This window comes from Nannobrachium achirus, assembly GCF_963921795.1.
Source record: "Nannobrachium achirus genome assembly, chromosome: 14".
Lineage (NCBI taxonomy): Eukaryota > Metazoa > Chordata > Actinopteri > Myctophiformes > Myctophidae > Nannobrachium > Nannobrachium achirus.
The window spans coordinates 16,437,538-16,453,922 of NC_137821.1; the positions used below are offsets into that span (position 1 = coordinate 16,437,538).

At 42.4% G+C, this 16,385-nt stretch overlaps 1 protein-coding gene across 1 annotated transcript in view; it reads left to right on the top strand.

The window, feature by feature from the left end:
- The window catches only part of ppp2r5b (protein phosphatase 2, regulatory subunit B', beta), a gene marked incomplete at both ends in the record, with an annotated part of 71,014 nt that overhangs the window by 49,911 nt on the left and 4,718 nt on the right, over positions 1-16,385 (top strand). The window contains 6 exons of the mRNA XM_080741418.1: positions 1,476-1,568; positions 2,211-2,341; positions 2,953-3,012; positions 8,253-8,361; positions 13,083-13,136; positions 16,275-16,325. Of these exons, the coding sequence (XP_080597544.1) occupies positions 1,476-1,568; positions 2,211-2,341; positions 2,953-3,012; positions 8,253-8,361; positions 13,083-13,136; positions 16,275-16,325 (498 nt within the window). The remainder of the gene's footprint in view (positions 1-1,475; positions 1,569-2,210; positions 2,342-2,952; positions 3,013-8,252; positions 8,362-13,082; positions 13,137-16,274; positions 16,326-16,385) is intronic.

Here is a 16,385-nt window from a genome sequence, read left to right on the forward strand (position 1 = left end):
AGATATCGTCGTTGTCGGGTGAAAATCTTGTATGTCCAAAACCGTTCGTTTTGCTTTTATCATTTTAAAAATGATTTAAACTAGTGAAAACAGCCGATCTACAAGCACACAACGCCTCGCACCGCGAGGCGTTGTGTGCTTGTAGATCTGCTGTTTTCACTACTTTTGTGAGACGGCCTTGAATGATGAAGCAGGGCTTTACTTTGCGAAAGAACGTACACATTTGGAGATACGAGGTTTCCACCTGACAATGACGATATACTAGTGTTGTTGCTGCTCTTATACCACCATTATTACTGGGGTTGGTGGGGGCCTGACAGTAGCCCCCCGCGGGCCGCCTATTGGGGAACCCTGGTCTAGATCATTAATCTAGTCCAGTGGTTCTCATAGTGTGGTCCAGGTGGTTCCAAATGGACACTTAAAGGTCTGTAATCAAGGAAGGGAAGGGTCCATTTGGTTCCATTTGTACACTCTCAGAGTTATGGGGTCCTTGAAATTGGTCAGAGAACCACTGAAGCCAGGGAAGAATTCAACAAATTACAGCTGGTGCAAAATAAGGCTGCTGGACTGGCACTTAATTGCGCTGGTCGAGCAAATATAGAACGAGTGCACAAAAGCCTGTCAAGAGAAGAAGACAAGCGGAAATGAAAGAATTTACGCTTGTCATCGTCCTTTTGGAGGATATTCGCGGTCCTAATGGGGACATCGTTAACAATTATATTCCCCAAAAAAAGAAATGGAAAGAAATTAAATATTATGGAGACAGAAAACTACTGCAAACCAGAACATCAGGGGAGAAATGGAGCAAAGACAAGACAATTAATTCTGGAAATAACAAAATAAAATGAAAGGATGAAATAATCATGGTTAACAACTAAAGCCCTTTACACTGTAACTACTTTCCACAAATGGAAAAAGTAGCAGATCTTCTTGCAAGCTCACAACATGTCACAATGCAATGGGATGTAAGCTTGTATGTAGATCAGCTATTTTGGTATTTTTGAAAATGTATGAACATTCTTGCCAGAGGGGAATGGATGATCTGTTGAATTGTGGCAGCTGGCATCAGGTTCCTTTTACAGTGCAAATGAAGTGTTGTTCTTTGCTATTTTACTTGTGTAGCACATTGAAATTGTATGAATGTATTTATTATTGATGATGGTTTTCTGTGTGTCTCTGCGACCCCCAAACCCTCCAAACACATCACACACATGTTTAAACACACAGTTGCACTCAAAGGCTACACAATGGAAATGCCCTCCTGCTTTTCTGTGCAGTATTCTATCCTTTTCACAGATGTACTGATATATTGTGCAGTGTGTGAATCTTTTGTCAGTAAAAATAAAACTAAATTGTGTGTGTGTGTGTGTGTGTGTGTGTGCGTGTGCGTGTGCGTGTGCGTGTGCGTGTGTGTGTGTGTGTGCGTGTGCGTGTGCGTGTGCGCGTGCGCGTGTGTGTGTGTGTTTGTGTGTTAGTTGGTGTATGAGTTCTTTCTGCGTTTCCTGGAGAGCCCAGACTTCCAGCCTTCCATGGCCAAACGCTACGTTGACCAGAAGTTTGTCCTGCAGGTACAGTGATACTGGATCTTACTCTGGTCTCAGCTCTTTGAAATCCAGCTTGAATCCAGCTTGAATGCTACAGTATAATAAAATACACCTTGAATATAAATAATCATTTTCACTTTTACGGTACATTGTGCATCTGGATTTAATGCTTATTTCTTTCCTGGCCTAAATTCAGGCCTGAACTACTATTTCTGTAATTGTTTAATTAGGGGGAATGTAAATGTTAAAAAGAAAATGGTTTTACATTTGATGTATCCTTGTTATTTTGATATCAACAAATAATTCCAAACCTATGTTTGCGTGTTGTGTAACTTGTGTTAGTGTGTTACTGAGCGCTAATGTGCATAATGTATATTACACATACATCTGTGTGCACGTCCGCACGTCTTCGTGAATATTCACGTGTGCACATGTGTATCGCATCACCATTGATTTGACATTCGCCATGTGTGTCTCTCTGTGTGTGTGTGTGTGTGTGTGTGTGTGTGTGTGTGTGTGTTTGTGTGTGTGTGTGTGTGTGTGTGTGTGTGTGTGTGTGTTTGCTTGCCTTTGTATGTATCGCCATGTACGCGGATGTTCATGCACACCTGTGTGCTTCGATGCGTGCATGCATGCTTGTGTGTGTGTGTGTGTGTGTGTGTGTAGTTGCTGGAGTTGTTTGACAGCGAGGACCCCAGAGAGAGAGAGTATCTGAAGACCATCCTACACCGTGTCTACGGGAAACTACTGGGCCTCCGTGCCTACATCCGCAAACAGATCAACAACATCTTCCTCAGGTATCACCGCTCACTCACACGTGCATGCCGCGTACGCACAACCGCACATACACCAATTAGAACGTGGAATTTATACGTCATATTCAATTCAAAGGAGCTTTACTGGCATGAGAAACCATTTAAAAAACAATGAATCTATGTACAATTAAGGGTAATAAAGAAATGTGTAAAATTTGCTGTTTCACATTGCAACTTGGAAAAACTATATCCTACTAAACCACAAAAGTGATTAATTTGCTGTAAAGAATTAGCCTGGCATTGCCAGACTGATTACGTGGGATCACGCACAAGTTCCTCAGGAACATGTGAGTGATCCCACGCAATATATGTGATAAAGAATATATATGATATCGTCTGTTGGGTGAAAACAGCAAAAGTAGCAGATCTACAAGCTCGAAACGCAGCATGGAGCAATGCGTTTCAAGCTTGTAGATCTGCTACTTTTATACTTTTGTGTGAAACTGTAGTATGATCAAGTAGCATTGATTTATGAAAAAACACAAAAAAATTGAATGTATCTGTTCTTTTTGGCACGTGACACACTTGTACCTTGGAGAAGGAGACAAGTCAATGCTTGGATGAGACAAGTCAATATGTCTGTGTGTCAACAGGTTCATATATGAAACTGAGCACTTCAACGGAGTCGCAGAGTTGCTTGAAATCCTTGGCAGGTGTGTAAAGAAAGACATTCTCACACTACACACACACACACACACACACACACACACACACACACACACACACACACACACACACACACACACACACACACACACACACACACACACATGCATGCAAGCAAGCCCATCATGCCTACGCACAGGCAGTTGCGAACTCGTTCATATGCACACAGCTTCTCATGAGACCGACATGAATTATACATGGGAAAAAGACGACGCCTTTTGTCGACTTTCATGTTGAAATATTGTTATTTATTGTTCCATCGTTCTGTACAGGTACTGTAGTGCAGGGGTTCCCAAACCTTTTTGTCTCAGGGCACCCCATAAATATATTTTTTTAATCCGAGGCACCCCTACATTATAATTTTCACTCCCAGCACCTTATATTTATAGCATATCGTCGTTGTCGGGTGGAAACCTTGTGTGTCCAAAACCGTTCGTTTTGTATTTATCATCTATAAAATGTACTAAACTAGTGAAAACAGCAGATCTACTAGTAGATCTGCTGTTTTCACTAGTTTTGTGCGACAGAGGTTTCTGCCTGACGGTAATGATATTTTAGTGATTATGTTGCGAGGAAAACGTTGAGATAATAGCCATTTTGGTTAGAACTGACTGAAAATAACTTTGTACTTCAAGTTTAAAATGATACTAAATATTTTTTCAACTGTCCAAATAAATTCCAAATATTATCAAATGATCTCGTGGCACCCCTGGACTGCCGACGCGGCACCCCAGGTACAAAAAAGAAAGTGGCGTCAAATAAAGAGGCAATGAGGGAGTGAGAGGAAGATGAAGAGTTAGAGAGGAACTCCAATGTATAAACGTACTTGGAATCCCTGCTTTCACCCTGTGGAAGCAAAGGTGTTCATATAGAAAACTAGATGTGAAATGCACACATCCCAGTGGCACACCTGTCTGACCATGCCCTGAAAATGGCTGCCGTGTAAAGTGGTCAGGCGGGTGGGCCTTAAACACTTTTTTTTTTTTTTAAGATTTGTTGTTGGGCTTTTTTTTTTGCCTTTATTGGATAGTACAGTAGACTGACAGGAAATGGGGGGAGAGATGGGGATAGACACATGCGGCAAAGGTCGTCCGGATCGGGAATCGAACCGGTGACGCCACCAGGCATCAATGCCTATACGGTATGCACTTAGACCAGTAGGCCACCGGGCGCCCCGGCCTTAAACACTTTTGAGATTTTTAACCCATTAAGACCTGAAAAATACCTACAAATGTCTTCTAAATCCTAAATGGTTTTCTGAAAAACGTAGTTTCTTTATCTGTGATGCTCAAAGTTTTTAATGTCAAGAACACCTAGAATGATATGTTTCTGACCGCGGACCCGCCTCTCAAGATATCTTGTTCCAGGGACCCAGAGAATATTTGAGTTGCAAATGTTATATATATTCCAAAATGTTCACAATTGTTCAAAAATAGCAGATCTACAAGCTTGTATATCTGCTTTTCTTTTCTTTTTTATATATAGTTAAAGCATAGACTAATGGTTAAAGTGGTTAAAATCTAGAATTCCACGGATGTGTTCCCGGTCGAGTGAACCCTGATCCACAAAATGTTGGGAGCCGCTGATCCAAAGAGAGAAAGAGGTGAAAATGAGTGATTTAACACTGACATCATGTTTTTTTCTCACTTACTTCCGATTTGCAAACTTCCACTTTTACACCCTCGAGGGTTAAATTAGAAACACTCAGTATTTTACAGTGTGATTGGGAGAAATAGAAGGAAGGCGAAGGGGCAAGTAAACAAGTGAAACACACTATAATATGCCATGCGTCACTCCCCACGCAAACTCTCTATTCTATGGCAGATGAGAAAGACTTGCGGGGGGGAGGGACGCAGAGAGAGAGAGAGCGAAAGAGAGAGAGAGAGAGAGGCTTGCACATGGAAAGATGATGGGTGAGGGGATGACAAGAAAACAGGGATGAGCCAACATACACCAGACATGTGCAACACACGGAGCCTGAACTCTGTATAAATGATGAAAAACTGAAAGAGTGGGAGGGAATGAAAGAGAAATCCAATAAAGGGGAAAAGGATAAACAGAAGGAAAACACAAAAGTAAGCACAAACAAACGGACGCCTGCAGTGAAAATTCTATATCTTAATTGTCCTTGGTGATCTCAGCAGTGCTATTGTACAGGTGCATGGCATGCGGCATGAGTCATCTCTCCCCACTTTCTCCCTCTTCCATGTCTCTCAAACTGTAACCTCCCAGAAAACACTTTCATCCTGGTGTGCCTAATTTGGGCATGTCATTATAGAAGGAAATCGTCACTGTCGGGCAGAAACCTTGTATCTCCAAGTTTCACATTTTTCATGCTTCATCATACAAAAGTGTCGCACAAAACTAGTGAAAATAGACGATCTACAAGGACGTGGTGCGAGGCACTGTGTGCTTGTAGATCGGCTAGTTTAAATAATCGTCTAGTAAAAAACAAAAAAAGGAAATGATAAATACAAAACAAACGGTTTTGGTCAGTGACGAAATGGTCAAAGCCACACCCGACCCCCTCCCCTTCCATATCTTGTCTTTTCTCTATTCAAACTGTAAGGCCCTGAAAGTCACCTGGAGTAATGGTCTTACAACACGTGCTGGAAAAGTTTCGTTTTGTCACTACATTTCTACAGTATAGAGTACTGATATTTTTACTTAAGCACAAAATGTGAGACTTCCACCGTGCATAACTGTGACCCCACTGACTCACCATTCCCTGCTGGCATAATGGTCTATGAGTCTATCTGTCTCAGGGAACCAAACTCCTTATCTACTTTCCTTCATTAATGTCTGGCTAAATGTAATTAGAATCATAAGGGAATCGCAGCTTTGGCCTCGATTCACCTGCTGTTTCGTGGAAACTGGGACTATCTAGTTTTTATGGCTAGATAGTTTTATTTATTTATTATTATTTATTACATATTTCACAACACAGAAGTATGCATTATAGCCTACTGAATGAAATAAACAACAAAAAGGTATCCCATTGGGGAATCTTAGTTTGCGTCATATAAGAACTGTGTTCCAGAAATCAACAAATCAGCCGGGTGATTTTATTCATAATGAATATGAAGCATCAACTGACTGTGGAAAAAGTACTAATATATCCACAGGATAAGAAAACCTTTTTTTAGACAGAATCGCTGGGGTGGATTGTTTATTTTTGGAACACAGTTCTTATGTGACGCAATTGTAAGATTTCTCTGTGGGACTTGCAAGAGAATAAATAATGCCAGTGACGCAGGGGTAGTGGTAGAGACGTCAGGACTTCTGTACCCTATCGCATTATGAAAATGAAATCTATTGTAGTAGGTATTTAAGAAGTGATTTAAAATATGCCAGTGAATCGTTTTTGCCAACCTAATCCTCTCAGGTAGGCTACTGGAGAGAGACAGAGAGAGAGAGAGAGAGAGAGAGAGAGGGGGAAATGGGGGTGAGACTCTGGGATGGAATGCGTGGGAAAGAACGGGGTGAGAAAGCAGGCAAGAAATGCACAGCGAGTGACTGAGAGATTGATGGATGGATAGGGAGGGAGGGTGAGAGAGGGAGTGAGTGAGTGAGTCAGAGGTGGAATTGGAGGGCGAGAGATGAGGACAGGAGAGGGTGGGTTTTATTCATGTTGGTGGTTACAGGAGTATTTATAGCATCACCCACACAGAGAGACAGACAGACAGACAGACAGACAGACAGACAGACAGACAGACAGAGGGGGAGAATGAAACAGAGAGGACTAAACTGATGTTACAGAAACGATGAGTGAGACGCACAAAAAAAGGATTAGCCAAACAGAGGAAGAAAGATGTTAATTTGTTATGGAAAATGGGCAAATTGGCAACAAGGAAATGACAGATAGATAGACGGACAATAAAATCAATAACATTTAACCATGAGTGAGAGAAAATCGACTACTTAGAATTAAATGAACACTGATGGTTTAGCCTGCAGACAAACAGGCCCACATACTGTAGTACCAGACAGCAGCGTGATTGTGAGATTCATGCATCCCATCCAAGTATCTCTTTGAATTGAGTACCAAAGGACCCCAATTTAAACAAGGCACTGTGCTTTCTTGGGTTTAAATCGTATTAGTACCTAGTAGACCTTGTATCTGAACTGTCCTCTGCTTTTCCTATGAAAACTTCTAATAAAGTATTCAATCAATCAATCAGTATATCTGAAGCACCCACACCCTAGGCGGGGTTGGCGAAAGGGCCTTTCTGTGTGGAGTTTAGGTACCCTCACAAAAAACATGCAGTAATCCTGGTCTCTATAATGCGCTTGATGGAGGGGGAAAGGAACTGGTTGGAATAACGTGTTCCTTCCACACGCTGCGTCCAACCGGGGAAGCTCCCCCCTGTCAGGTGATAAGAAGCGGCTTGATCACTCCTCATTCACTGAAGGAAGCATGAGCTCAGGGCCAACCCTAGGTTGGCAGAGGGAGAGCAGAGCCCAGGATTACAGCTTAGGCAATTGGCACTGGGTGAAAAATGGGTCACAAAATCGTGGGATAAAAATGTATAAAAAAAAGGTATATCTGAACTGACACGCTTGAGCTCCTCGTACTGGTTTTCGTGGGTTAATGTGGCTGTAGGATCTAGAATCGGGCAGACCTCAACACTGACAAGTCATATTGGAGTGGCTTAAAGGGAAGCCATCACCTATTTATTGTGAGGCTAACGTTGAATAAAACTGGACAGACAAAAAGAAAACGCAGAAGAAAAAGCTACAACCCATGTTTCTCTTTTCTCTGTAACATGCTTACCAACATCCGGGTAGGTTAAAACTACAAATCAACGTCACTAAGAACTTCTTATGGGCGGTCTCAGAACTTTCGGTGGTCGCTCCTGCACACCTAGATGTCTGGACTGTCCGAACTGTTCAGATGGTTTGGCAGTGGTACAGCCATGATTCATTCGATCAGATTACTGAGTGGGTGGGGGTCAAGGTTCAGCTGGATTATTTTGAAGGCCCCTTCAGAGTTAGAGGACCCCTTTCTGCAGGTGTTTGCATGGATGGGTATCGGGGTGAGGAAGGCAAACAATTTAGGAATATTTCTAACACATGAACCGTTTTAACCATTTTGTATCAACCATCAGACAGATGGGATGGCAGACAGTCTGAAAAACTGACAGACCAATTCTGCTATTTGACATTAATATGATGATAATCATTCTCCTTTCCTCTCCTCTCCTCTCCTCTCCTCTCCCCATCCCAGCATCATAAATGGGTTTGCTCTCCCTTTGAAGTCGGAACATAAGCAATTCCTGGTTCGAGTTCTTATCCCGCTACACACCGCCAAGTCTCTCTCCATCTTCCATGCACAGGTCAGTGTCTCTCTCTCTCTCTCTCTCTCTCTCTCTCTCTCTCTCTCTCTCTCTCTCTCTCTCTCTCTCTCTCTCTCTCTTCTCTCTCTCTCTCATTGACACATGCACACAAATGCTCACATGCATGCACGCGCACTCGCACACACGCACACTCACTTTTAAAGCATTTGGTTGATGACATGAAACAGATTTACAGCTGTTACTGTAAGAACACCTGCAATATTACACTTGAGACACTAGAGGGTATCATTGAGTCATAATAATTGCTGCATAGAGCTATCATGTAATTCTACTGAATCAAGAATCGGTCTACAGTGTGCATTTGCATGTATGCATTTGTGTGTGAATGGCTTTTCTCATTTAAATTATAATTTTAAGTAAAAAGTATCTTCACACTGTGTGTGTGTACGTGTGTGTGTGTCTGTGTGTGTGTGTTTGTGTGTCTGTCTGTGTGTGTGTGCGTGCGTGCGTGCGTGCGTGTGTGTGTGCGTGCATGCGTGCTGCAGCAGCGTGGGTGTATTATGGATGTTTCATAATTTGATTATGCAGAAGGTACAGTTTGTTCTCCAAAGACTGGTTCAGTCTTCAGTGTGTGTGTGTGTGTGTGTGTGTGTGTGTGTGTGTGTGTGTGTGTGTGTGTGTGTGTGTGTGTGTGTGTGTGTGTGTGTGTGTGTGTGTGTGTGTGATATTGTACATCGATGTGAGCGTGTATGATGGGGGATGATGGTCTCTCCCTGTCTCTGTGTGTGTGTGCGTGCGTGTGTGCGTTCGTGTGTGTGTGCATTCTGGGCGACAGCTTCACTGTGTCCTACATTTCTCCACTTCCGATTCTCAGCTGGTTGTTCACACACATGCATTATTCACACACACACACACACACACACACACACACACACACACACACACACACACACACACACACACACACACACACTCACAGCTTTGACAGGCAGTGTCACAGGGGAGCAGAATGTCAGTGGCCAGCAGTTTCTGTGGGTACAGTAGGTGTGGCTCTGCAGTATAGTAACCCAGTTCAAACTGTATCCACGCAGCACTAGGGCTGTCACCATTATGATAAATAATTGCCATTAACGATTTAATTGTGTTTTTTGACAATTACATTTCTGTTTGGCTTTTAGGTTTTTGAAGTTGCACATGGCAGATATGACACATAACCTAAATATACAAAGACTGACATATTTGACAACTTTATACTTTATAATAGCTGATCTACAGTACAAGCGTCACGCTAAAGCATCAAAAGTAGCAGATCCACAAGCTTGAGAACGACAGGAATAGAAGGCATTTGTAGAATCGTCCCCATGTCTTATAACGGGTTAACAATCTGAGTACTTCTCTAAACACGCCCTGGACAAACACCTTGGGGAATCACTGACATCTTGACAACAGTGATTCCCAGGGTGTTTGTTGTGCAGCTGATAGTTGCGGCATTTTGTCTCGTCTCATCTGTTTCCATGGCTGCTACTAACGTTGTACCACAACGAGGTGAGATTTGACTAATGGACCCCTTTTCACAGCAGACATTAAGCAAGATAACAGAAACCAGAATCATTAAGTATTAATTTTCACCCAGCTTATGGAGATTAAATCAATATCTAGGGAAACAAAATGCCTGTTGTAAACTAGAGGGCACGTTTTTTTTTTTTTTTTCTTGGCTGAGGTTAACTAGCTTGTGCAGGTAGTGTAAGTACAAATCCGTCGGCCAGACGCCAACCTCCTAATTCTCTGGAATGAGTGCGGCCAAATGTAATAGCCCCCTGTTTTAACCTGAGTGCCTGTTAACATCCTCTTTGGTGGCACCTTGACAGACTACAATCCCCCTAATCCTTAGCCTAACAACGGCACACAGCACCCACAAAGCCTGACCCAGCAACAGAGGCCAACATTGCGTTTACCCGCAGCTTCACGTCTTAATGCCACGCTAATGCTTTAAATAGTTTTAACCGCTCGGCTCGCTTGATTTAACCCTCTCTTTCTCTCTCTCTTGCTCTCTCTCCTGCTTTTCTCATTCAGCCCTGGCCGGCCTTCCTTTCACCTCCTTTCCTCCACCTCTCCCTCCCTCGGTCGCTCTCCCACCTACACACACACACCGCCCGTCGCCGCTTAATGACCGTGCGAAACGAGTAACGGGAGAAGGGAGGGGGCGAGGATGGGAGAGGAAGAGAAAAGGCCGGACGGAAACCAGTCCGAGAGGAGAGCAGATAGTTGGAGACTAGGGCATGTCAGAAAAACTGAGGAAACATGAGTAAGAGAGAAAGTGAGGTGAGACGCAAAGACAGCGGACACGTGAGGCCAAGGATGAGGAAAGCACAGTGCAGAAGGAGAGATTAAATTAAAATAATAGTTTGAATCTGAAGCCTTGACCTGAAGCAACCTCAAGCTCTGCTTCATCTCTTTTTAATAGAGTGGAACAGCCCAGTGGTTCTCAACCTGCGGTCCAGGGCCCACTAGTGGTCTGGGACGATATTGCAAGTGACACTAAGATTTTTTAATTAATTAAATTAATTATTTTTTTTAATTTAATTTGTAATATTAAAATAATGAATGTAAAAAAATGTCATGGTATGTTGTATCATTCATGCACTGATCACGGAACACTTAAACTGGAATACCACTCATTTTCAACATTGAACTATGTCATTTATATAACTTAGAGTTGTTAAATAAGAAAAAGGTCCCCCCTCAGGCCCTCACTTCTGTGTTGACATCATGAATGTGTACTCTGCAAGCCAAAGAGTTTCCTTATTTCAAGTTGTCAGTTGGGCCAAGTGGGCCCTGATCCAGAAAAGGTTGAGAACAACCGGTTTAGTCAATCCATATAGTTTGAATTGTATAAACTTCATAGATCTCAGTCTCAAGACTTTAGAGAGAGAGAGAGATGGAGGAGAATACAGAGAGAGCCTTTTTCATATCAAGGTCCATTATTTATTCTGCCTTTGAGCCACAGATCACCATTTGATGACATTTAGCCTCTCAGACCCAAAACGTAAGAATATTTTGTTATCGTTGGGTAAGACTTTGTCCACAATTACATGCTGTATTGATGTGCTGCCATAGGAGAGATAACAGGCAAACGTAGATCAAAGTAACAATTCTTCTACATTTTATAATTGTGTAGACTTCTTGTAAATTAAGTAATGCAAATGTTTAACAATAATTCAACTCGAGAGCAACTTGAGAGCATAAAATGAAACCAAATGGACCCATTTCATTTTACACTCTCAGGAGTTAAAGATCTAAATTCTCCATTTAGCTGGGGACCACCTGGAGCCTCCTCACTCAGGGACCACTGGTGGTCCTCTGACCATTGGTTGAGAACCACTGGAGTAGAAGAAGGCAGTGTTCATTTAACCACATGAACCTGCAGCATCCATATGCCGGGAGGAACAAATAGCCGATCTCGACTATTTTTGGGATTTGGTGTAAAAAAGTGCTCCGAGTACAGTTGCAACGCAGGTCCGTTGTACTACAGTAAGTCTAGAGGGTTTAAGTGGTTGACTCTAGACTTAACTCAGATTTTAAGGAACCCATGGGATGTTGCAGTCAGAGGAAAAGGTTTAAACACTATCTCAGAATTAATGCCCCTTGTGCGTGTGGGTGTGTGTGTGCGTGTGTGTGCGTGTGTGTGTGTGTGTGTGTGTGTGTGTGTGTGTGTGTGTGTGTGTGTGTGTGTGTGTGTGTTTTGCGGTTGCCCCCTCCACCCCGGGCCGGTTGCCGTGGCAAGTGGGCACCGTGGCGACGGAGAATGTGTGTGTGTGTTTACATCGGAAGGAGTGATGTCACACACACACACACACACACACACACACACACACACACACACACACACACACACACACACAGAGAGAGAGAGACAGACACACATACATTCTCCATACAGTGTACAGGCATGTGTACACAATACAAACACAGTGCATACAGTATAAGGGCAGAAAGTAGTTGTGGTACAATTAGAAATAGACAAACAAACACACACACACACACACACACACACACACACACACACACACACACACACGTGCATGCGCGCACACACGCACGCACACACACGCGCATAGCCGGGACCTGTGTAACAGTCGGAAAACTTCTCTTTCCGATCTTTAGCAGTATCTAATCCAGAGGGATGATGGCCTTTGTCTCCCTGTCTGCTCCTGTGTGTGTGTGTGTGTGTGTGTGTGTGTGTGTGTGTGTGTGTGTGTGTGTGTGTGTGTGTGTGTGTGTGTGTGTGTGTGTGTGTGTGTGTGTGTGTGTGTGTGTGTGTGTGTGTGTGTGTGTGTGTGTGTGTGTGTGTGTGTGTGTGTGTGTGTGTGTGTCACATGCACATGCTTTTTAGTATGTATCTGTGAGTGTGTGTATGGCTGTTGCATGTGTAGGAAATGAGATGAAAAACAGACTGTGTTATACCTCTACCACAAATGTGTTTCGTTATACTCACTGTAGATTGATTGTCCATATTTATGATCTATCTATCTATTTATCTTTATGATCTATCTATCTATCGATCTATCTCTTGATCTATCTCTCGATCTATCTTTTGTACATATTCATTGTACATTGTGTGTGTGTGTGTGTGTGTGTGTGTGTGTGTGTGTGTGTGTGTGTGTGTGTGTGTGTGTGTGTGTGTGTGTGTGTGTGTGTGTGTGTGTGTGTGTGTGTGTGTGTGTGTGTGTAAACTAACTGTCTCCTTTGTATCCTCATAGCTGGCCTACTGTGTGGTGCAGTTTATGGAAAAAGATGCTACAGTGACTGAATATGTAAGTGGGTGCCTGGTTCCTCAGCACTGTGGTTCCCAAACCTTTTACCTCAAGACCCAATATAGACATTTAGTAGAAAAGAGATGAGATCCGAGCACTCGAGGAGATCCGAGCACGGATCTCATCTCTTTTCTACTAAGTTTTATCCCACTGATCCTAGAAGCACCATTTACACACTTTTTTACTATACGATTTTATCTCCCTTGAGCACCCGGTTATTCTCTGCTTTTTTACCCAATATAGACATTTGACATTTGCCCTGGACCCAAACTAGTGAAAATGGCAGATCTACAAGCTTTTGTGATCTTGTAGATCTGCTAAAAAGTTACATTTCGTCAGGCAGAAACCTTGTACCGCCAAGTTTCAAATTTGTGCGTTTTTTTTTTTTATAAAGTAAAGCCCTGCTTCATCACACAAGACTGTCGCACAAAACTAGTGAAAATAGACGATCTACAAGCGCTTGTAGATTGGCTATTTTCACTTTTTTAAATCATTTTTGAAATGACAAAAAAGGGAATTGATTGAATGTCTTTGTATTGATTACCATTTTTTTAGGAAATCCTTTAGAAATATTGTATGAATTTTGAAGAAATATATGTTTTTTTAAAAGGGGTTATTTACTTTACGTGACCCACAATTGGGTCCTGACCCACTGTTTGGGAAACAGTGCTTTAGCATACACCTTCCAGTCTAGTGTGACATGAAGCTGATCGCCGGCCCCCTGATACTTATGGTCAAACACGTCTATTTCATAGCATTCCATGGCTAATGGCAGGTGGTTGTAGCCAAATAACAGGTGATTAATCATTAAAGTGTCATCGTATCGTCATTAAAGTGTCACCCTGTCATCCTCTCAGCGCTATCATCCTGTGCAGTGCACCAATAGGCTTAGGGAACATATTTAGAAGACGAACCACGAACACAGCATCTGCAAGCAGCTCAAAGGATGCTATGGCTATTTATAGGCTCTGCTTCTACATACAATTGCGACTATTCTTAATTATTCGCTTGTCATTGCTGTTATTGCTGCAGCAATGTTGAGGAATCAAAAACGGGTTTACCGATTTTACTCTTGTGTATTCTCTATGTAAGATGTAACAATAAATATCTTGAATCTCAAGTCCAAATGAAAATACATTTAGAGAGGATCTAACTTCCGTATTGCGATGTATTTCCGAGTGAAACAGGATAGGCAGGGGGATGTATTGTTGAGAGGAATTGGATTTAAATGTTGAAATAACAAACGTGGAGAATTAAAGTCATGACTGATTTATGGGTGTCATATTGGTTGAAATTGGATGTTCATGTTCTATGCATATTTTATTTTACAGAAAGAAAACATGATTGGATTTTGATATGAGAATACAAAGACATGATTCTGTATACATTTGTTTGTCATGATGTTAAATAGGTGAAGAATATGACCTGGGATTCGATCCTAACGAGCTAAAAGGGCATTTTTTCATTTCATCTCGACTTGAAATGACCACCATGTTCAATGAGCTGTTGCATTGAGCCATATTTTAAATGGCAAAATGCGTCACACTATGAATCAGACAATATTAATAAAGGTCATAGACTTGATTTATGAGTGCCTGTCCAAGACTGAAGGACATTATACATAGTTCCACTGTTTGGTATAGTGCTGTTTAATAGAGGTGGGGCGATGTGGTTAAAGACCACTTTTTAAACCATATGCACATCATGCTTCCTGTTGGCCGGGGTTCAAACCCCACCTGAACTTTTCTCTCCGTTCACCCCGGTCTCCATTCACGCAAGAGTTGGAACACAAAAGAGTTGGAACACATGAGCTGCGTTCACACTGGGCGGCGGTAGTTTAGTGGGCAGAGAAGCTGTCTGCTGATCTGGAGGTCACTGGTTGCGCCCACCCACCCATGTCTCGTCAAGTCAAATTCATCTATGTAATGTAGCGCGTTTCACACAACAGGCGTAGACTCCAATGTGCTAACGTGTTCGTGTCTCTGACCAAGACATTTAACCCTTTAAAAGTTCCCCCAGAGCACTCATCTGAGCAGCCATCAGCCTGGTTGAAGCTGCAACTGAATTGATTCACCACGGTCTCCCCTTCCACTAACCGTGACAAAGCTACAAAATTGAGAAACTGCGGCCAGCTGCACTGTTTCCGAACACTGCTGAAGTGTTGCTCAAGCCACTCTGTGTAAATGGAGGGTCGGGTTAAATAACACAGGGGAAAATGATTTTCTTTCTTCCATTTACGAAACGTAGTATGAATTGTGGGGAGAGAGAAGGTGTGTGGAAATGGTGAAAAAAAAAAACGTCATTGATTGACTGTTCACCCGATCACTGGACCGCTGAAAGAAGAGGCCAAGTTCCATCGGCATCTCCATTGTCATACACAGAGAGGGCCGATGCTGCCCGCTCCATAGCCGGCATGCAAGCCTTCATCCCATTGTCAATACTGAAGCAATTTGGTTTGCGCTCTTTCCAGTTCATCTTAATGGTACGCTTAACTGACTGGTGCATAAAAGACAAATCAATATTCAATATAGAAGGCAATTTTTTACAACAAGGGTTCATGTTTTAGATTGTAATTAGAGAAAAGAAAAGATAATTGTTACTTTTTCTTTATTTACGGGACGGCTTTCTATCGTTTTAGCCATTTTACAGTTTTGATTTCAGTGGGTGAGGGCATGTGGACAAGTGGCTAAATATGTCTTTTTATTACTATTTACAGTAACACTTCTAGCCAGCATAAGTCACATCTGCCCATGAAAGATCGCGGTGCATCTTGGGAATGGGAAGTGGGAGGTAAACAATGAGTCTACTACACACAGTATGGCAGCTCGTCTCACTAATACTGTTGTTTACCTCCTGCCAGCTTATTGTGTCTAAAAAGACATTTAGCCACTTGTCCGCAACAATAGAAAGCAGTAAACAAAAAAATGTTAATACTCATCTTTTCTTTTCTCTAATTACAATCTAAAACATGGTTTGTCCTTTAATACAGCAGCAACGTTGAGTATATTAATTCTGAATGCCAGTGTTCCATCAAAGCGAAGAATAGGAATTAATTGGAGGTACAGTATCAGCCAAATAGCCTGCTGAGGTACCGATCATAATATTCACACTAAATGTTGTTTCCTTTCCGCTCTTCAGATCATCCGAGGGCTGCTCAAGTACTGGCCCAAAACCTGCACACAGAAAGAGGTGAGCCAGCCAACTGTAGGCAGCAGTTAACATCTCAGACGTTTAGTGTTTCTGTGCCTT